This window comes from Macadamia integrifolia, chromosome 9 (assembly GCF_013358625.1).
Source record: "Macadamia integrifolia cultivar HAES 741 chromosome 9, SCU_Mint_v3, whole genome shotgun sequence".
NCBI lineage: Eukaryota > Viridiplantae > Streptophyta > Magnoliopsida > Proteales > Proteaceae > Macadamia > Macadamia integrifolia.
Window position 1 is genome coordinate 8594791 of NC_056565.1, and position 22103 is coordinate 8616893.

Sequence of the window (22103 nt, forward strand, 5' to 3'; positions counted from 1 at the left end):
TTTTTTTATAAGAGCTTTTCCATCCACAAATCCTCAAACCCAGATGGAGCAAGTTCTAAGGTATATCTACCAACATCTTTACAAGATCAGGTTCGATACCAGTACCTGTAGCCTCCCTGATGAGGAAGAAACATTTACAATTCTCGGTGAATCAGATAACTGAAGGATAGGAAGAAGTGCTTCAGTCACTCTTTTGGTTCCATAGTAGTTTGCTTGTACACATTCTTGGGCCGTCTCATATGTTTGCCTTGCCAGTTGTCTAAATTTAGCTTCCTTAACTTCTTGCTGCATGAGTAGAAACTTTTCAGTATAAGTTTTCATCCTTTCCTGTTAGGATTAAGCAATTAATTCCTTTTTTTTTTTTTACTGAAAATAGAATTTTATTAAAAGGGGGAAAGAAGAGTTCAAGAGCCCAAGAATACAAACTCTGAAGAGGCATCCTAAAAGGTAAAACAAACAAATTTACAGAAGAGAACAAACCCGATCGGTTTTGATAATAGCACAAAATTTCTCAACAAATCCCCCAATGTTGAGCAGGTTATTCCTCTGACTAACTAATAAACTATCATGCCCCTGAGAATCCCTAAAGGAAATGTTCTACTGGAGCATCGAACTATCAAGCCCCCAACTGGTGAATGTGAAATATGCCACACCAGTGACATCTCTGAAAACCTCAAAAGGATTTATATGCATCTGAATGGCTCAATACTGTTCTTGAATGGATTGGAATTCGTGGCAGGGGCAACCTTTGATCTGGCCAACCTAATACATGAGCTAGTCTCAAACATGACTGGCCCAAAGCATAGGCACAAGACTTGATGGTATTATAGAGTACTCTTTCGCTACCATACCATGCAAATCCTAGTCATTTTTTCTCTGTCACTCACACGAAAACACACACATTTATGTTAAATGTAGTCATTCTAGGAACAGTTTATCACAAGTAATAAGAGTGAGTTAAACTTGGAACCTGTAATCATTCCAAAGATTTGAACAGAAGATAATCTGGTAATGGGTAAGAATCTAGGAGTCTTTTTTAACATAACCATCTTATGAGGTACAGAATATAAAGCTTGTAACCACAAACATTAACAACAAAGGAGAGAGTCAGAGACTTACAGAAGCATCTATTGTCATTAGGGCTTCACAAGCATCATCATCTATTTTGATTCCAGAGACAGCTGCATTGTTCACCTAGAACAAATTTCAGCTCAAATCATTTAATCAATAAAAGCAAGATGCCAGGATTTTCTGCAAATAGATTCTGATGAAATTCTCTGTAATGATACAAATAAAAATATGGGATTCCAAAATTACCAAGATATCAAGCTTTCCAAAATGGGTTTTGATGAAATGACCTAGGGAAGCAATTCTAGCAGGGTCCTTCACATCCAGCTGATGAAAAACCACATCAGATAGTCCAGACCCTTTGAGCTTCTCAACAGCTTCAACACCTTTCTTCTCATCTCTGGCTGTCAAAACCACTGCTACACCATTGGAGGCTAATTGGCGACATATCTCCAATCCAATCCCTTTATTGGCTCCTGTAACAACTGCTAATCTGCAATACAACTCTTGGTTAGGATAACTGGCGGTAGCCTTAAATGGGTCTGCTTTGGAGCTGAATCAATTACCTCTTTGATGTAGAATTTGTGTTGGTCTCTGCCATGTTCGACACAGTTTAAGAAAAATATCAACCAACAAGCAAGCAACGGTTGAGCTAGCTGATCGTAGGCCACTCTCTCCCTATCGATCGCAGAGCTGACATTTCGCCATTCGCTTGGTTTTCTTCGATCAATAGCGAATGACGCAGGCTTGGTTCTGTTCTTCAATAAGCGCTGCCGACCAAAACCTGCTTTCTTACAACTCCAATAAAGAAAGAGGAAATCATAAATATCTTCAAAACTTTGAAGCCGCTCGCCCACCATAGTGGAAAATGGGAAGAGTACCTTTATCGCAATTGAGAAGTCATTCCAGTGACTCCAGTGGCTTCATCAATTTGGAGTTTAGAGGCCACACAACGTTAAGTTTGTAAAATTTGTGGTGGAAAGTTCGGACAAATTTTTTTTTTTTTAAATAAATAGGAACAAAAAGACTGGCACAAGTATAAAAAGGCACCACGTCAACCCCAGATAAGGTAAAAGTAATGACAACCCTAGATAAGGTAGAAGTGATGAAAATATAAGGAACGTAAAGTCAAATCAATTAAGTTTTTCATTCTTTGGAGCGAAGGTAGTACGGGTGAATCTTATACGGTGATTTCATCCAGTATAGTTGAAACGGCTTTTGAATAATATCGTCAACATGTTGGATTCCCTCTTCAAAAAATGTCAACTCCATCTCTTCCACTTGAGAGAGACCAACGTCAACATGTTGGATCCCTTCTTTAAAAATTTTCAACTCCATCTCTTCCACTTAAGAGAGACCAACTGAAAAAACTGCATGCTACTCCGAAATAAGAAGTATGTTCTTCAATTAAAAGCAATGGAAAGCAATGTCCATTTGAGTAAATATAACTAAGAATTCAATAACTGTATCAAATAAAAATTATTTGGTTCAGTACCAATTGTAACAGTCTTTATTTCATTACTGGACAAATATGTAATACATAGGAAGTAAAGAACTTTGTATGGAAATAAGGTAATTCTAGCTTTATTCTCTCTCAGGAAGAAGATCTTGAACAAAATTCAACCAGAATAAGATGATCTTCATCCCCAACCCCCCAACAAGAAAAAGGAAATCTTGAACAATATTCAATCAAAGGAAGTCACTTCCTTCTGGAAAAAGAATAGCCCAGAAGGGCCATCATCAGGCAGCAAAGCCAACTTAACAGGACCTGCTGCACCTTCTTCAATAGTAAATTTCCCTGTGTTGAGGTTAAAATCAGATTTGACATAACCTGGGCAGACGCAATTTATCCGGAATTTGGGAAACTTTTTTGATAGAATCCTTGTGTAGGCATTCAAAACTGCTTTGGACATGCAATATGCAGGCCCGCCTTTAGTTTCTATTAAACCCTCCTTGAATTCCTTAAGATACTTGTTCACTGCTTCATCCACTCTCTCTTCTGTGAGGCCATCAGTATCACTTAGCACATCCTTAGCCCAGGTGACTGAGATGTTCTGCAACAACAGAATTAGAGAAATTATATTCAATTAAACTGAATTAGCATAGTATCCATACCAAATCATCTTTTAAAGGAAGAGGGATAGTGCTCAAGTGGCAGAATAGAATTCTGCAGCCAACCCTGAATAACTGAGAATGGTTTATGGAGTTGACCTAAGTTTAGCACGCAACACTACAAAGCAGATGCCACCAAAATTCATTGCTTAGATTCATGACAAGGGCATACCCAGTGCGCGAGGCTCCAGGTACTGCAAGGTCTTTGGAGGGGTATATGTTGCTTGGAATGATGAGATTCAAATTGTTGAGGGAAAAGAAGGGTGCAAGTTCTAAGATGTACCTGAGTCTACTGACCACCTTAGAACATTCACAATATCTTTACAAGATCAGGTTCGATACCAGTACCTGTAGCTTCCCTTGAGAAGAAGAAACATTCACAATTCTTGGCGAATCCGATAACTGAAGGAGAGGAAGAAGTGCTTCAGTCACTTTTTTGGTGCCATAGTAGTTCACTTGTAGACATTCCGGGCCCGTCTCACAAGTTTGCCTTACCAGTTGCCTAAATTTAGCTGCCCTAACTTCTTGCTACATGAGTAGAAGAATTTCAGCGTAAGTTTTAATCCTTTCCTATTAAGATTAAAAAAGTTATTCTGAAGAGTCTTACAGAATCACCCACTGCCATTATTGCTGCGAGACCAGCATCATCAAATATGGCTCCATTGACACCTGCATTGTTCACCTACAACAAATTTCAGCTTAAATCATTTAACCAATCTAAATTAAGATGCCAGGATTTTCTGAAACTAGGTTTTGATGGAATTCTCTGTAACGATACAAATAAAAATATGGAACTCCAAAGTTACCAAGATATCAAGCTTTCCAAACTGGGTTTTGATGAAGAGAGCAAGGGAAGCAATACTAGCAGGGTCCGTCACTTCCAGTTGATGAAAAACCACATCAGATAGTCCAGACCCTTTGAGCTTCTCAACAGCTTCAACACCCCTGTTCTCATCTCTGGCTGTCAAAACCACTGCTACACCGTTGGAGGCTAACTGGCGACATATCTCCAATCCAATCCCTTTATTGGCCCCTGTAACAACTGCCAATCTGCAACATAACACTTGGTTAGGATAACTGGTGGTGACATTTAATGGGTCTGGTTAGAAATCCATTAAAGGAGCTAAATCAGTTACCTCTTTGATGCAGAGTTTGTGTTGGTGCCTGTCATGTTCGATGATGAGAAGTGATGGAATAGAGAAAACCAAGTCTGGGCAAAATTTTATTCTAGTTGCTAATTGCACAGATATGCTTAGGCTTAGGAGCCTATTTATAATGTGATTTTATAAAAACCATGTATATATTATTGTGATGCTTGCGTGTGCCATTACATCATACTATTGAAAAATCAATAAAACCAGTCATTCTAATCAGATTAAAACAAGAAGACCAGGTCAATGTTGTGTGAGTGTGAAGTAAACCTTCTTCTTAACTGTATCAGTTTCTTAATTTCAGACCATTGCTTTCGTGTGCCCTTACATCATTATTTAATAAATGGGTTAATTATTATTATTATTTTTTGGTAAAATGGGTTATTACTTATACACCCCTGTGTAGCTGTACTACACTACAAAAGTTTGAAAAGTAGTTTTTTGGTAATAGAAAAAGGGTCTTCCATGGTAGTGATCCCCGTACTGGAAGCAGGGATTTCGCAAGATCAATGGGCGATAGTTCCACAATCAGTTGACTTGAATGGTGATGGGTTGAGGGCATTTTCATCACAAGACTACCAACCCCATTGGTAAAGTTTGAAAATTTTATATAGACAACCTTTGCATTTTAGATTTATTAGAACTAGAACATTAGTCAATCGTCATTTATTTATTTATTTTGAATAAAAAATATCGATGATGTCATGAAATGAAAAGATTATAAATGCCCAAGAGCGAATCACATTCACGTACGTCCTTGATCCGTGGATATGGAATCTATTTTCTCCTCTGCTCGTTGTTGCAACATTTTCTGCTAAATGGATCCGAATTGATTTCTAAATTAAGGTTATGCTTGCTTTTTTTTTTTTTTGTGGTCAGTAGAGTTTTGCAAACCCGTTAATGGCATTTTGGAGTTAGATATTGAGGATCGAGTATGTAGGCTTCTAAAGTGAAAAGAGATTCGCCTGAGGAGGAGAAGCTTGCTTCTCCGTTCCAAAGTAGTGGAACTGTGTTCAGGGTTTCGTGAAGTCCCACAAGGATAGGAGCTCTGTTTCTCTAGTTTGCTAGGACTTGTGAGTAGTTCCTTCCATCACAATGTTTTCTTTTTTTTTGCTAACGACGGATATTCCGAGGTTAAATGAGAATCATTCAACTTTCACTAAAAGCAGTGAAGAGCACTAAACACCCCCGTGTGAGTGACCCAAGGTGTACCTAGTGGGACTCGAACTTAGGACGTCCGACTTTACGGCTCGTGCCAAGTTCGTTGCTCACCAACTGTGCTACCCCCTTGGGCACAATGTTCTGTTATCGTTTCCCTTGCCAAACCTTAATTTCGAAATCGCTTCCGACCCATTTAGTGAAAAATGTTTGCAGCAGTGAGTGGGGTAGAGAAAAAGTGGATGAAAGGAATTGAGATGGAAGTTCACCCACTACTTAAATTGATATGAGTTTTTTAGGTTGAATAACTTATAAAGATAAAATGGTTTTTTTATTCCATTGCTACCACCAGATTAATATTGTCAGGTTTCATAAAGCTTCAAATAAACTTTTCAAACTTTTGAGATATCAAGCAATCTCGCCATAATACAAGGTCTAATTTAGTTAAGTCTTTTATAAATTCTGCCAAAAGAGAAAAAAACATCATTATATATAAATCAGTTAGTCCAGTAGGAGCAAACCATGAAAACCCAATTTAATAGGTAAAGCTTTTCCTTGACCTTGTGTGGTCAAGAACCATCAAACCATCAATGTCAATAAATATCCGCCTCTATTTATGAAAGATCCAAAATAACTCCCACCATTGCACGATATCTCATGGACATCATTTGAAATAGCTAGAGTATATATGTGATGTGTTAGCTCATGATTGGTGCCTTTTGTCATCATTACACTCATACCTCTTATTTTTATAAAGTTGAAATTAACTCACGCTGATGTAATTTGATGGAACCGATTAACCATAGCCATGTTGATCTTAAAAAAATAGTTAAATGAGATTAAGTTCCCTATCCGGCTATGTAGCTTACGTTGGTGCCTCCCTGTATTCATCTCTCCTCTGATAGTAGTGGCAGATATGTCATTTCATAGGAAAGAGGAAAAGGAGAAACATGGAGGCACTAGCTTACGCTACGTACCTTGATAGCATTCTTTCTCTAGTTAAATATTGATACTATTGTTGATGATGGTGGAAGACTTTCTGGTTTACAGTAACGGTCAAATTGATCTTTCTGTGATGGATTTCTTTATTTTTTCTTTTCGCTGTTTTGGTTATAGATCAGATCATTGGAAAATGCATAAATTCTCCATTTTAAGCACATAGTACTGGGTACTTGAATTAAGTGTTGATTATGTATGTCCATCAAATCCGATTTATTAATAAGACTATTTATTTTCATTTATGCCCAATCTGATCCCTTCCACAGCAGAATTGGGTTCCTGCCAACATTAAGAGCCTTTAATCCTCTTTTTTTTTTTTTTTTTTTTTTTTTTTTTTTGTGAGTTCTTCAATCGAAGGTAATAGAAAGGAACAAATCTAACCGAGCAAAATAAGAATTTAATAACTGTAACAAATCAAGATTTGGTTCAGTACCAATTGTACCTTTCTTCATTTTATCATTGGACAAATGCTTAATACATAGAAACAAAGAACAATGTATGGAAACAAGTTCATTCCAGCTTCATTCTCTCTCAGGAAGACGATCTTGAACAACATTCAACCAAAATAAGAACAGTACTTCTGGAACAAGAACAGCGCAGAAGGAATCTTGAGCAATATTCAATCAAAAGAAGTCACTTCCTTCTGGAAAAAGAATAGCCCAGAAGGTCCATCATCGGGCAACAAAGCCAACTTAACAGGACCTGCTGCACCTTCTTCAATAGTAGATATCCCTGTGTTGAGGTTAAAGTCAGTTTTGACATAACCTGGGCAGACACAATTTATCCGGAATTTGGGAAACTTTTTTGATAGAACCCTTGTGTAAGCATTCAAAGCTGCTTTGGACATATCAGAGGCAGGCCAGCCTTGAGTATCCTTAAAATCCTTTAGAAACTTGTTCGGTGCTTCATCCACTCTCTCTTCTGTGAGGCCATCAATATCACTTAACACTTCCTTGGCCCAGGTGTGTGAGATTTTCTACAACCACAGAATTTAAAGAAATTATAGTATAGAAGAGAATTGTGTAGCCAACCCAAAAAAGGTCAGGGATGCATGGGAATTTTAGAATGACTCTATATCCAAGAAGAGCTTATTTAATCCCCAGAACCAATATCTTTGTTTCACCAATCTTCTTGCAGTACTTGTAGATAGATAAAGAAAATTTGTTCTTGCTTTCGAGTACCCTTACATCATTATTTAGAAATCAATTAGTCCAGTCTTAGCAAAACATAGATAACCATGGAGAAAGTTTTCCTTCGAAGCACCTCTCTTTCAGCCAACAATGGCCATAAATATCTACCCTTGTTTAGGAATGATCAATAATATCCCTCACTATTGTATGATACTGTATGTACACCATTCAAAGGTTCTCCCTTGACCATGATTGAAGAAATACTTGGTCCCAATTTAATAGTGGATTGAGTTTTCCTTCCCCTATTGTAAAGGAATAATTCTTTTTGGAAAAGTGATGTGGCCCCATGATTGATGTCCGCTGTCATCATTACATTCTCATCCCTATTTATGAAATTACCCCTCCCTAATGCAATCTGCTATTACCAATTACCAATGGCCATGTTGAAGAAAATTTTTCTTTCACCATAGGTGAAGGGAAACTCGGCCCTTATGATTAAATGCAATTGATTTCCCTATTGGGCTACATAGCATATGCTAGCACCATCTTGTGTCTGTCTTTGTCCCCCGACAATAGGGGAGGATATGTAATTTCACTGAGTGAGAGAGAGAGAGAGAGAGAGAGAGAATAGCATTAAGGGTGTCAATGGGCTGAATTGGGCTGGGTTTTAAAGCCTAACCCTTGTAAGGTCTCTTAACTCAGCCCAGGCCAGCCAAATTCTAGTTTAGGTTGAGCCCAAGCTCAATTCTGTTAGGATCAGCCCAACTTAGCCCAGCCCTAATTGGGCCAGGTTGGCCCTAATAGACCATGAGAGTCCCTCTATATTGCCGTTTGGATGAGAGAGAGACCATCAACCTGCTCATTCTCAAACTTTGAAAGCCAACAATGTCTTCCCAAAAAAAAAAAAAAAAAGAAGAGTAAAGATAGATGTGGGTAGTGTGATGACAAAAAGTTGTTGATAGTAAATAAAGACATTTAAAAAGTATGATATATTATATATTAATGTAGGAATGTAATATATTTATTATATTTAAAAATATACATTTATTGCATACATTTGGTTGGGCTGGGCCATCCTCAACCCAGACCCGGCCCTGCATCGGGCTTGAAAATTCCATCCCAAGCGCAGCCCCAGTGTAGGGCTGAGTGCTTACCCCATGCCCAAGGCGGGTTAAGGTAGGTTTGGGCCGATTGGGCTTTTATGGCACCCTAAAGGCCTTAACTAGTATAAACTACCCAGCTGGATCAACTGCTGATGATGGTAGGAGACACTGGTTTATAGAAACTATCGGATGATGGATTTCTTTGATTCTTTTTCTTCATTTTTTTTCCTCTCCTTTTCCACTGTTTTGTTTATATATCAGATCAGATCATCAGAGTATTCATTTAGAGAAATTCATACCTTTGATTACCATTATTTGATTATAATTGTTTGCAAACAGATTCATAGTAAAAAAATGCAACAGTGACTCTTTTGTTGCTCTACATTGAGGCTATGCGAAAAAATCTTATTCTAAAATCTCTACCAATTTCCCAGTTAATGCCAAATAGTGGCACTTTCAGAGCCTCCTTTCCTTCAAATGCTTCTATCTGTCTTTGAAAACTGAGATTAAGAAGTGTTGTCTGACCTCAAAATCTCGAATTGAAGCAAAAAGTAAACTAGTACTGTGTTTTTCAGTTTTCCAATTGAAGCTTAATGGGAAGCAAAATCTATTTGAATAAATAAAGACTACATTTGTAAACTAATCTAACCAAGCAAACTAAGAATTTAATAACAAAATCAAATCAAAATTATTTGATTCTTCAGTGCCAATATTTTTTCATCATTAGAGAGATAATACATAGAAGCAAAGAACTATGTATCGAGACAAGGCAATTCCATCTTTATTCTCTCCCAGGAAGATGGTCTAGAACATCATTCAACCAAAAGAAGATGATCTTCATCCTATTCCCCCAACCAGGAAAAAAAGAAAAGAAAAAAAAAAATTATCCTGAACAATATTCAATCAGAAAGAAGACACTTCCTTCTGATAAAAGAATAGCCCAGAAGGGCCATCATCAGTCAACAAAGCCAACTTTACAGGACCTGCTGCACCTTCTTCAACAGTAAATTCTCCTGTGTTGCAGTTAAGGTCAGTCTTAACAAAACCCGGGCCAACACAATTTATCCGGAATTTGGGCAACTTTTTTGATAGAATCCTTGTGTAGGTATTCAAAGCTGCTTTGGATATACTATAGGCAGGCCAGCCTTGAGTATCTATTAAACCCTCCCTGAAATCCTTTAGATACTTGGTCAGTGCCTCATCCACTCTCTCTTCTGTGAGACCATCTATATCACTTAGCACTTCTTTAACCCAGGTGTGTGAGATTCTCTGCAACAATAGAATTAAAGAAATTGGTGTCAACTAAACTAACAAGGATAAATGTCCATATCAACTCATATTATCGGGTTGTCCTTTTTGAATAGTGCTTAAATGGCAGAATAGAACTGTGAAGCCAACCCCAAGACTGAAGGGGTCACAACTCAAATTCCTTGCAAGTGCAAATGGTCAAAATTTCAGGTAGTAGCGTTGGATCAGTCTTGGCCATTGGTAATCCAGATTCATGTAAAAGGTATTAATAGATAGTACACAGTCTAATGTGAAGATCATTACAAATTAATGGTTAGTCAAGGTTTCAAGCTCATAGTTGAAAGGAGACAGTCCAATGTGAAGATCATTACAAATTAATGGTAAGTCAAGGTTTCAAGCTCATAGTTGAAAGGACTCCAATCCCTGCAAAACACTGGAAGTGGGAAATCCAAATCATGGAATGGGTTGCAGACCGAGATTCCGTAGCATAAGATCTACATACTTTACCAACTAATCGAACTGCCATAGGAAGTCCTATTCTGTTTGAAGCAAAAGAGCTGAATAACGAGAATTGAAAAACAAGAGAAATAACTCATACATGACAGGCATATGATTGAAATAAGCCACCCAATTTGACATACAGCCTCTTTGCTTCTTTTGAGTAACTTCCCATCTATCAATTTTCAGATGAGCACAACACCACTCCATGTAGCAGAGTGATCTATATCCTATTTTATCAATTCACAAACAAAAACTACTTGAACTAAACTACATCACAAGTTAAAGAAAATGGAATTCAAATGATTGAGCGAAAAGGCAAAGGTTTTTTTTTTTTCCTTCTTATTTTCATATTAAGAGCTTTTCCATCCACAAATCAAAAGATTTGTTTCACCAATCCTCAAACCCAGATGGAGCAAGTTCTAAGGTATATCTACCAACATCTTTACAAGATCAGGTTCGATACCAGTACCTGTAGCTTCCCTTGAGAAGAAGAAACATTCACAATTCTTGGCGAATCCGATAACTGAAGGAGAGGAAGAAGTGCTTCAGTCACTTTTTTGGTGCCATAGTAGTTCACTTGTAGACATTCCAGGCCCGTCTCACAAGTTTGCCTTGCCAGTTGCTTAAATTTAGCTGCCCTAACTTCTTGCTACATGAGTAGAAGAATTTCAGCGTAAGTTTTAATCCTTTCCTATTAAGATTAAAAAAGTTATTCTGAAGAGTCTTACAGAATCACCCACTGCCATTATTGCTGCGAGACCAGCATCATCAAATATGGCTCCATTGACACCTGCGTTGTTCACCTACAACAAATTTCAGCTTAAATCATTTAATCAATCTAATCAAGATGCCAGGATTTTCTGCAACTAGATTTTGATGGAATTCTCTATAACGACACAGATTAAAATATGGAACTCCAAAGTTACCAAGATATCAAGCTTTCCAAACTGGGTTTTGATGAAGAGAGCAAGGGAAGCGATACTAGCAGGGTCCGTCACTTCCAGTTGATGAAAAACCACATCAGATAGTCCAGACCCTTTGAGCTTCTCAACAGCTTCAACACCTCTGTTCTCATCTCTGGCTGTCAAAACCACTGCTACACCGTTGGAGGCTAACTGGCGACATATCTCCAATCCAATCCCCTTATTGGCCCCCGTAACAACTGCCAATCTGCAACAAAACACTTGGTTAGGATAACTGGTGGTGACATTTAATGGGTCTGGTTAGAAATCCTAAAGGAGCTAAATCAGTTACCTCTTTGATGCAGAGTTTGTGTTGGTGCCTGTCATGTTCGATGATGAAAGTGATGAAATAGAGAAAAAAAAGTCTGGGCAAAATTTTATTCTAGTTGCTAATTGCACAGATATGCTTAGGCGTAGTAGCCCATTTATAATGTGATTCTGTAAAAACCATGTATATATTATTGTGATGCTTGCGTGTGCCATTACATCATATTATTGAAAAATCAATAAAACCAAACAGTCTAATGAGATTAAAACTAGAAAACAAGGTTAATGTTGTGTGAGTGTCAAGTCAATCTTCTTCTTAACTGTATGGGCTTCTTAATTTCAGACCATTGCTTTCGTGTGCCCTTACATCATTATTTAATAAATGGGTTACTTATTATTAATATTATTATTATTTTTGTAAAATGGGTTAATTACTTAGACACCCCTGTGTAGGGGTACTATGGCCAGATTGTTTGACACTTCAGAAGTGTGAAAAGTTTTTTTTTTGGTAATGGAAAAAATGTGCTCCATAGTAGTGATGGACAAGCCCCCGTATAGCAAGCGGGGTTTCCGCAGGACCAATGGGCGATAGTGTGCATGTCAAGACTCAAACCCACAATCAGTTGACTTGAACGGTGATGGGTTGAGGGCATTTTCACCACAAGACTACCAACCCCATTGGTAAAATTTGAAAAGTTTATATAGACAACCTTTGCATTTTAGATTTATTAGACGTAGAACATTAGTCAATTGTCATTTATTTATTTATTTTGAATAAAAAATCATCAATGATGTCATGAATAGAAAAGATTATAAATGCTCAAGAGCGGAACAGATTCACGTACGTCCCTGGTCCATGGATATGGAATCCATTTTCTCCTCTGCTCGTTGTTGCAACCTTTTCCACTAAATGGATCTGAATTGATTTCTAAATTAAGGTTATGCTTGCTTTTCATTATTCTTTTTGTTGTGGTTAGCATAGTTTTGCAAACCCGTTAATGGCATTTTGGAGTTAGATATTGAGGATCAAGTACGCAGGCTTCTAAAGTGAAAAGAGATTCGCCTGAGGAGGAGAAGCTTGCTTCTCCGTTCCAAAGATATTGGAATTGTGTTCAAGGTTTCGTGAAGTCCCACAAGGATAGGAGCTCTGTTTCTCTAGTTTGCTAGGATTTGTGAGGAACCTAGTTCCTTCCATCACAATGTTCATTCTTTTGCTAACGACGGATATCTAGGCCTTTGGCCTAATTAGTCCCGCGGGCTCATACTAACCCCACAACTGCATGGATCGGGTCATTTCAAGGTCAAATAAGAACCATTCAACTTTCACTGAAAGTAGTGAAGAACATAAAACACCCCTGTGTAAGTGCCCAAGGTGTGCCTAGTGGGAGATGAACTTAGAATGTCCGATTTTACGGCTAGTATCAAATTCGTTGCTCGCCAACTGTGCTACCCCCTTGGGTTAAACCATCACAATGTTCCGTTATTGTTTCCCTTGCCAAACCTTAATTTCGAAAATCGATTCGGACCCATTTAGCGAAAAAGGTTTGCAGCAGCGAGTGGGGGAGAGAAAATGTGGATGAAAGGAATTGAGATGGAAGTTCACCCACTATTTAAATTGATTTGAGTTTTTTTAGGTTGAATAACTTATAAAGATAAAATGTTTTTTCATTCCGTCACTAACACTAGACTAATATGTCAGGTTTCACAAAGCTTCAAATAAACTTTTCAAACTTTTGGAATATCAAGCAATCTTGCCATAATACAAGGTCTAATTTAGTTAAGTTTATAAATTCTGCCAAAAAGAGAAAAAACATCATTATTTATAAATCAGTTAGTCCAGTAGAAGCAAACCATGAAAACCCAATTTAATAGGTGAAGCTTTTCCTTGACTGTGTGTGGTTAAGAACCATCAAACCATCAATGGCCATAAATATCTACCTCTATTTACGATCAAAAATAACCCTGACTATTGCACCATACCTTATGGACACCATTTGAAGGTTCTCCCTAGATTATGGCTGAAAGATTACTCGGTTCCAATTTAATAGTTAGGAGAAAACATGTGATGTTAGCCCATGATTGGTGTCTTCTGTCATCATTACATGCTTACCCCTTATTTTTATAAAGTTGAAATTAACTCACCGCGATGCAATTTATTGGAACCGATTAACCATAGCCATGTTGATCCTAAGAAAATAGTTAAATGAGATTGAGTTCCTTATCCGGCTATGTAGCTTACGTTGGTGCCTCCCTGTGTTTATCTCTCACTTGATGGTAGTGGCGAATATGTCATTTCATAGGAGGGGGAGGAGAGGGAGAAACATGGAGGCACTAGTTTATGCTACGTAGACTAATAGCATTCTTTCTCTCGTTAAATATTGATACCGTTGTTGATGATGGTGGAAGGCTTTTTGGTTTACCGTTAACTGTCAAATTGATCTTTCTGTGATGGATTTCTTTATTTTTTCTTTTCGCTGTTTTGTTTAAAGATCAGATCATTGGAAAATGCATATATTCTCCATTATAAGCACATAGTACTGGGTAATTGAATTAAGTGTTGGATATGTATGTCCATCATATCTGATTTATTAATAAGACTATTTACTTTCACCGATCCCTTCCGCTGCGCGATTGGGTTCCTGCCAACATTAAGAGCCTTTAACCGAGCAAAATAAGAATTTAATAACTGTAACAAATCAAAATTTGGTTCAGTACCAATTGTAACTTTCTTTATTTTATCATTGGACAAATGCTTAATACATAGAAGCAAAGAACAATGTATGGAAACAAGGTCATTCCAGCTTCATTCTCTCTCAGGAAGACGATCTTGAACAACATTCAACCAAAAGAAGAACAGTACTTCTGGAACAAGAACAGCGCAGAAGGAATCTTGAGCAATATTCAATCAAAAGAAGTCACTTCCTTCTGGAAAAAGAATAGCCCAGAAGGTCCATCATCGGGCAACAAAGCCAACTTTACAGGACCTGCTGCACCTTCTTCAACAGTAAATTTCCGTGTTGAGGTTAAAGTCAGTTTTGACATAACCTGGGCAGACACAATTTATCCGGAATTTGGGAAACTTTTTTGATAGAATCCTTGTGTAAGCATTCAAAGCTGCTTTGGACATATTATAGGCAGGCCAGCCTTGAGTATCCTTAAAATCCTTTAGAAACTTGTTCAGTGCTTCATCCACTCTCTTCTGTGAGGCCATCAATATCACTTAACACTTCCTTGGCCCAGGTGTGTGAGATTTTCTACGACCACAGAATTTAAAGAAATTATAGTATAGAAGAGAATTGTGTAGCCAACCCAAAAAAAATCAGGGATGCATTGGAATTTTAGAATGACTCTATATCCAAGAAGAGCTTGTTTAATCCACAGAACCAATATCTTTGTTTCACCAATCTTCTAACTCAGATGGAGGAAGTTCTAAGGAGTAACTACAAATATCCTTACAAGTCCAGTTTTGATATCAATACCTGTAGCTTCCCTGCAGCGGAAGAAACCATTACAATTCTCGGCGAATCAGATAGCTGGAGGACAGGAAAAAGTGCTTCAGTCACTCTTTTGGTGCCATAGTAGTTTACTTGTAGACATTCTTCAGCTGTCTCATAAGTTTGCCTTACCATTTGTCTAAATTTAGCTATCTTTGTTTCTGGCTGCACAAGTGAATGCAATATTTCAGCATAAGTTTGAATCCTTTCCTTTAACAACAGAGGAGAGGATCAGAGACTCACAGAATCATCCACTGCCATCAGGTCTCTATAAGCAGCATCATCTAATTTGACTCCAAAGACACCTGCATTGTTCACCTACAATAAATTTCAGCTTAAATCATTTAACCAATCTAATCAAGATGCCAGGATTTTCTGCAACTTGAAAATATGGGATTCCAAAGTTACCAAGATATCAAGCTTTCCAAACTGGGTTTTGATGAAATGAGCAAGGGAAGCAATACTAGCAGGGTCCTTCATATCCAACTGATGGAAAACCACATCAGATAGTCCATACCCTTTGAGCTTCTCAACAGCTTCAATACCCTTCTTCTCATCTCTTGCTGTTAAAACCACTGCTACACCATTTGAGGCTAACTGGCGACATATCTCCAATCCAATCCCCTTATTGGCTCCTGTAACAACTGCCAATCTGCAATACAACACTTGGTTAGGATAACTAGTAGTAACCTTTAATGGGCTTGGATAGAAATCCATTGAAGGAACTGAATCTGTTACCTCTTTGATGCAGAATTTGTGGTGGTGCCTGTCATGTTTGATGATGAGAACTGATGGAGCTGGGCAAACTCAAGTCTGGGCAAAATGCTATTCTAGTTGCTCATTGCACAGATATGCTTAGGCTTAGGAACCTATTTGTAATGATCTTTGATAGAAAAGATGCACATATCTGAAGCCATCAGAGTGAAATTTGTGATGCTTGCGCGTGCCATTACGTCATCCTATTGAAAATTCAATAAAACCAGGCAGTCTAATCAAAGTCAAACACGAAAACTGGACTTTTGTTGTCTTAGTTTGAAAGGAGCAAAAGCCAGGCATATGCTGTCCTGTGTGTGTTAAGTAAAGCTCCTTTAACTTCTTTCCTTTATAAATCTTATCTGAAATTCTGATGAGATACGATTTTACTAATGGATGAATCCGGGTTGGATCTCCAGTTCGATAGATAAAGAAAATTTGTTCTTGCTTTCGAGTACCCTTACATCATTATTTAGAAATCAATTAGTCCAGTCTTAGCAAAACATAGATAACCATGGAGAAAGTTTTCCTTCAAAGCACCTCTCTTACAGCCATCAATGGCCATAAATATCTACCCTTGTTTAGGAATGATCAATAATATCCCTCACTATTGTATGATACTGTATGTACACCATTCAAAGGTTCTCCCTTGACCATGATTGAAGGAATGCTTGGTCCCAATTTAATAGTGGATTAAGTTTTCCTTCCCCTATTGTAAAGGAATAATTCTTTTTTGACAAGTGATGTGGCCTCATGATTGATGTCCGCTGTCATCATTACATTCCTATCCCTATTTATGAAATTACCCCTCCCTAATGCAATCTGCTATTACCAATTACCAATGGCCATGTTGAAGAAAATTTTTCTTTCACCATAGGTGAAGGGAAACTCGGCCCTTATGATTAAATGCAATTGATTTCCCTGTTGGGCTACATAGCATATGCTAGCACCAACCTGTGTCTGTCTTTATCCTCTGACAATAGGGGAGGATATGTAATTTCACTGAATAGGAGAGAGAGAGAGAGAGAGAGAGAGAGAGAGAGAGAGAGAGAGAGAGAGAGAGAGAGAGAGAGAATAGCATTAAGGAAACAATGTAATTCCATCTTCATTCTCTCTCAGGAAGATGGTCTTGGACAACATTCAACCAAAATAAGATTACCTTCATCAACCAAGAAAAAGGAAATCTTGAACAATATTCAATCAAAGGAAGCCACTTCCTTCTGGAAAAAGAATAGCCCAGAAGGGCCATCATCAGGCAACAACGCCAACTTTACAGGACCTGCTGCACCTTCTTAAACATTAGATTTCCCTGTGTTGTGGTTAAAATTTTCTTTTTTTTGGGGGGGGGGGGTCGTAGACTATGTATAACTTTCTATTCGTTTGATCAGGGAGCCCGGCTGATTAGGAACACCGAAAACATTAAGAACTAGTCGATTGTTGAAGCAGCCCATGTGGATTTCCAACATTACTGATGCCATTTGTCAAGGGAATACCTAGTCTAAGCCCTCCCCTCGCCTCCCTCCCTCCCTTTCTCTATTTTACTGTCTCATAATGGCTGCATGGGCTCACATGGTCCCAATATATACTATTCACGACTTTCTTGTTGGTTAAATCTACTTGCATCTTTGTTTTCAATTGATCCAATTGCTTAAAAAGCCTTAAAGCCTTGAGATCCTATAGGAAGTTCACTTTGTCATATGTACTGGAATACAATAGAAAATCTAGTAGATGCCAAATAATAGATACTTCTTTTAATGCAATCCACCCAAACATGACATATTAAAGTAATCTCTTCTGCATTAGGTAGAAGGTAGTATCTTCTGCACTCCTCTGGGTATAGGAGTGTAAAGCCCATGTTTGCAAATGGTTACAGGCCCCTTGAAAAGGTGGTAACTCTCAAAATGAACTTGCCTTACTTCTGCCACACCTTCCCTGAGAAGCAAAGAAAGGAGAAACAAAAAGGAGTGGAGGAGAGGGTAGGGGGTATGATATCATATTGTGTCTTTCTGGGTCACTGGATAGCTCCCCATCAGGGACTTGCTTTCCTTGTGTTCAATATTGGAAGTGCCACCCTTTGTGATTAGCTGACACCTATAGAAAGAAGGATATTTCAGCAGGTCTGTTCTGTTGCAACAATGGACTGGAGATGAGGTTTAAGTGCCCTATATCTCAGCGGGTTTCTGTCTCATAGGTATTAATAGGAAGGTGCGCATGGAGTGAGATACAATTTTCATACAGGACATGGTAGACTCGTGGCTAAGCTGTTGCATCTGGGCCAATCTCTCCCCTAATCTCCTGATACTTTCATTCTTTTTACAATAAAGAGGAAAAAAAAAATTTAAGAGAGAAAGATCTAGGTCATTAGAACAGCATTGTAGACTATGATCCTCAGTTCTGTAGTTGTTTATATAACTATAATGAGTAAAGATGCATAAAATGTCTACCATTTACTGTTCTGATGCTCCAACACAGTTTAGTTTAACTATTTCATGAGAGAGAGCGCTAACATCTATCACTACCTACTAGCCCAAACCAAATCAGGATCTCAAATAAATATTGATCATCAAGTTGATCTTAAACACATATATTCCAAGAAAGTTATTCTAACCAAAACACAAGAGTCTTCTAAGATTCCAAATTGCAATTTACAAACAATTATGCAAAGTCAACCTGAGAACATCTTCTTATTCATCAGAAATTAGTCTCACATTTTCTTCCTTGTTTCGTCCAATCAAAATAAAAAGAATGAGGAGAGAATAATGCCGCATTACAAGAACAAAAATGAAAACAAAAGACTCTCATTGATAGAAAATCATGCCTCTCCTCCCCAGTAAATATATATGCCATCTAAGACTATACTAGGTCACCATCAACCATCAACCCATCTGATCATCCATTGATGTAGGAAGGATAAATATTGCAGAAACAGTCATTGGCATACCGTTGCCCAGAATCAAGCTACTCTGGCTCTTCCTTGCCCAGACTCGGCCACGGCCTCGGCCTCAATTTTGGCTTTATTTTTCTCTATCGCCGCGGCAACCTCCTGTGGCATATACTTCTCGTCGTGCTTCGCGAGAACCTCAGTTGCCGCGAAATAACAATCTCCACTCAAGGCCTTAGCAGACACACGCCTCGCTGACGATGCCAGCTTCTCCTTAGGCTCCCCCGAGAATGGACGAACGAATCCCTCAACAACCACAGAGTGCCCTTCCCTAAACAAATCAGGGAGTGAACCCTGGTAACGTACCAAGATATCAGTGATCAAGTCTGTGACCACAAACTCCATATCAGGAGACGAAGCCGGCTGGGTCACGCTCCCTTCCAGAACCAACCCACCTAACCTGAACTTGTTCTTCGAAGGGTTTGTAGAGTACTTCTCCATGGCATCAGTAGGTGTGACATAGAACACCAATTGGTCCTGGAAATTGTTCAAGACGATTACAATAAACCCGGCTATGCAACTGAAGGTGAGTGCGTAAGTCCAGAGGCGGCGGTTCTGAAGCTGACGAGCTCTGGCACCGATGTCAACGGTTCGTTTGCGAACTGGTTGCCGATTGAGGGTCGATAGATACCGAATTCCAGCACTTGAGAAGGAAAATTCGACGGGAATGACAGAAAGATTAGATGGAGAAGTAATTGACAGTAGAGATTCAGGAACGGCGATGAAGGGGGAGGCGCGATGGGCGGAGAATTGCGAAAGAGTGCTTTGAAGACGAGATCTGAATCGTAAGCAAAACCTGGAAGCCATTGGAACTTCTCCAGATGATTTTAAGCGTAAAGAGAGAAAAATAAATAGATTAATTGATCGAAAACCTGAGCTTCAAGAGCAATTTGTGGAAGAAATTGAAAACCCTAGAAGGAAAAGAACCAGAGAAAGAGGTTCAAAATCAATTCACCTCCTCCCTGAGATTTCTCCAGAAGAGATCGTAAGGAAACGCTAGAATTTCATTCTCAGACAATTAGTCAATAGATCTCTAGACGATTCCCTGTTTAGGCTTTTATTATTCTTTCAAAAGGCAAGAGGTTTGACGCACGAGGAAGGTCTTAGAGGGTATATTGGTAGGAAAACAGGGTATATTGGTAATTACAGTTATGTAGCATTTGGTGGATCCATTACACATTATTGGGCCATGATCCATTGAACAGAAAGGCATAAAGCCCATATGGTGGATCCATTACACATTATTTTATTTTTATTTTTATTTTTTTTTGTGGAGATGAGAGACTTTATAGTGAATTTTTACCATGTGGACGAGATGATTTACCATTTTGACTGTAGAAAGGGAATCTTTAGCTCTAATAATTTGGTTGATCACTTATAAGGATGTCATCCTGTTTTAAAGTATTATTACGTCACCTGAATAAATTCAACTAATTGATTTGAAATTTAACACAAGATTACTCAATGATAAGATCATGCCCCCCAAATTCGAGTCCGAAATTGTCATGTGACAACTATAGTAAATATTTGGGAAAGGTTTCAAACTGGATTTGGATGAACCCATCTTAACTTGTAGACCTCGCTTAAAAAAAAAATTGTTATTGGTGACCATAAGCATCCTAAAAATGTTCAACAGGAAGAAGCGAGAGAAAATGAAAACAAGTTTCCTTTTGGATTAAAGTATAGTTACTATAATAATATTTTTGTACGATAATTTTTAGATTAGGGCATAGCCAACGCAGGAGGTTTCCTCTATTATGGGATTTGAGAAGGGTTATAATGTAAGCAACCTTACGTCTGCTTTGTGTAAAGACTGTCTCTCAAAGTTACAGACTAATCTTTTCTCAAATAATTGTCAACCAAACACTTAATAACCAAAGGAAGTTTTCTTGCCAAATATCTTGATAAACATAGTAAATTAGATAAGTGGCTTAAGATATGATGTGATGCAATTCAATTTAGGGTTCCTCTAAATGGCTAACACTGGGTTGTAGACATTTCTTACCTTTATGTTTTCAATTATAGGGGTGTCAATTCCAAGCCCGCACTGGTAGGCCCGATCAAACCCGACACGTTTATGACCCAACTTAGATCGGCTTGATTAATAAACGTGTCAGGCTCAAATAGGTAGTACACGGTGCAGCCACCTAGCCCGACGGGCTTCCGACCAGCTCGACACATTTACAAGTCCGATTTGAACTAACTCTTTTAAGTTCGACTTAACCCAACCCCTTTTAATACTACTTGGTTTTTTTTTTTTTTTTTTTTTTTTAATTTAGTCCTAAGGGTATGTGATATGTACAATTAAGATGGTAGTAATTGTTATATGAATATTCATCTTTTTTATGCATAGTTTAATTGATTTGAACTTACTAAACTTGGGTTATGTAGGCATAGTTTAATTGATTTGAGTTTCGTGGGTTAAAGATCGAGTACTTTAATAATTTAGTTACTTTGCACATATTTGGCTTAATTCATTTTAACTATTGGATCTTTTTCTTTGTTATGCCCATCTTTGCTTCATTTTTTTAGTATTTCTCTTCAAGCACATTTAATGTAACAATTTTAAAGAGGACCCGTTTAAAGCCCGTTTAAAGTTAAATATGTCTATTGTCACACCCCGTTCACACAGAACTGGACCGGTGACCGGGCTAACTCCGGTTAACCCAAACCTGTTAGGATCATCTGACACAGTACCCAACCACAACATACACACATCTAAGATAAACGTTCAAAAGTTCAGCAGAAGACTTAATTTACCTGTAAATACCCCAAATATACTTGATACACAAATTATAGTATGTAGATAAATACATGTGGGCCCGCAGGCATGATATTTACACAAAAAGAATAATAATTCACGTATGAAATACACACAAAAAGGGATCATCAAAAGAATAAAAAAGTAAAACTCTGTACGGCGTCAATACTGCGGTCTCGCAGCACAGCCCTCGCACGTGCAATCTGTACCGTGCTCATACTCCTCGGGGACCCACCAATCCTCATCGAAAAACTTAACTGTGGGGCCCGACACTTGATCTTCAGGCTAGTGACCTGTAAAATCATCTAAAAGAGGTGTGCACGTGGGATGAGCTCACTAGCTCAGTAAGTGAAAAGAAGTATCACACAACAATCACATCCATATGCACTATATGCTATGCAATTCATTTTAAATCTCATCCACCTAAACAACATTACTAAGTCTTTGATTTGGTG

At 38.2% G+C, this 22103-nt stretch overlaps 5 protein-coding genes across 8 annotated transcripts; all 5 read right to left on the minus strand.

Moving 5' to 3' along the window:
* Positions 1-18: 18 nt before the first annotated feature.
* LOC122089115 (salutaridine reductase-like) lies at positions 19-2034 on the minus strand. 2 transcript variants are annotated; one of them, XM_042658586.1, is made up of 5 exons: positions 1950-2034; positions 1635-1838; positions 1318-1561; positions 1120-1194; positions 19-285 (listed from the first exon to the last, which is right to left on the minus strand). In XM_042658586.1, exons 2-5 carry the CDS (start codon positions 1667-1669, stop codon positions 79-81), a joined length of 561 nt encoding a protein of 186 aa, XP_042514520.1. In that variant the 5' UTR covers positions 1670-1838; positions 1950-2034; the 3' UTR covers positions 19-78. The 2 variants fall into 2 exon arrangements, with proteins under 2 accessions (XP_042514520.1, XP_042514519.1); XM_042658585.1 differs by lacking the exon at positions 1950-2034 and having other exon boundaries at positions 1635-1941.
* A 516-nt stretch (positions 2035-2550) lies between these two features.
* On the minus strand, positions 2551-4465 carry LOC122089112 ((+)-neomenthol dehydrogenase-like). Its single transcript, XM_042658581.1, has 5 exons — positions 4317-4465; positions 3987-4230; positions 3788-3862; positions 3529-3708; positions 2551-3122 (listed from the first exon to the last, which is right to left on the minus strand). The coding sequence occupies exons 1-5, from the start codon at positions 4349-4351 to the stop codon at positions 2754-2756; spliced, it is 903 nt and encodes a 300-aa protein (XP_042514515.1). The 5' UTR covers positions 4352-4465; the 3' UTR covers positions 2551-2753.
* Positions 4466-6908: 2443 nt separating this feature from the next.
* Positions 6909-16958, minus strand: LOC122089110 (salutaridine reductase-like). Of its 3 annotated transcripts, none has more exons than XM_042658579.1 (5): positions 15932-16958; positions 15602-15845; positions 15437-15511; positions 15179-15358; positions 6909-7464 (listed from the first exon to the last, which is right to left on the minus strand). In XM_042658579.1, the coding sequence occupies exons 1-5, from the start codon at positions 15964-15966 to the stop codon at positions 7108-7110; spliced, it is 891 nt and encodes a 296-aa protein (XP_042514513.1). In that variant the 5' UTR covers positions 15967-16958; the 3' UTR covers positions 6909-7107. The 3 variants fall into 3 exon arrangements, with proteins under 3 accessions (XP_042514513.1, XP_042514514.1, XP_042514512.1); XM_042658580.1 differs by lacking the exon at positions 15932-16958 and having other exon boundaries at positions 15179-15232; positions 15326-15358; positions 15602-15925; XM_042658578.1 differs by lacking the exon at positions 15932-16958 and having other exon boundaries at positions 15602-15925.
* On the minus strand, positions 9380-11843 carry LOC122089113 (salutaridine reductase-like). Its single transcript, XM_042658582.1, has 5 exons — positions 11725-11843; positions 11397-11640; positions 11199-11273; positions 10940-11119; positions 9380-9990 (listed from the first exon to the last, which is right to left on the minus strand). Exons 1-5 carry the CDS (start codon positions 11757-11759, stop codon positions 9625-9627), a joined length of 900 nt encoding a protein of 299 aa, XP_042514516.1. The 5' UTR covers positions 11760-11843; the 3' UTR covers positions 9380-9624.
* A 1646-nt stretch (positions 16959-18604) lies between the features above and the next one.
* On the minus strand, positions 18605-19925 carry LOC122089114 (cytochrome c-type biogenesis protein CcmE homolog, mitochondrial-like). The gene has a single exon (XM_042658584.1). It carries the CDS (start codon positions 19692-19694, stop codon positions 18900-18902), a length of 795 nt encoding a protein of 264 aa, XP_042514518.1. The 5' UTR covers positions 19695-19925; the 3' UTR covers positions 18605-18899.
* Between the last annotated feature and the right edge of the window lie 2178 nt (positions 19926-22103).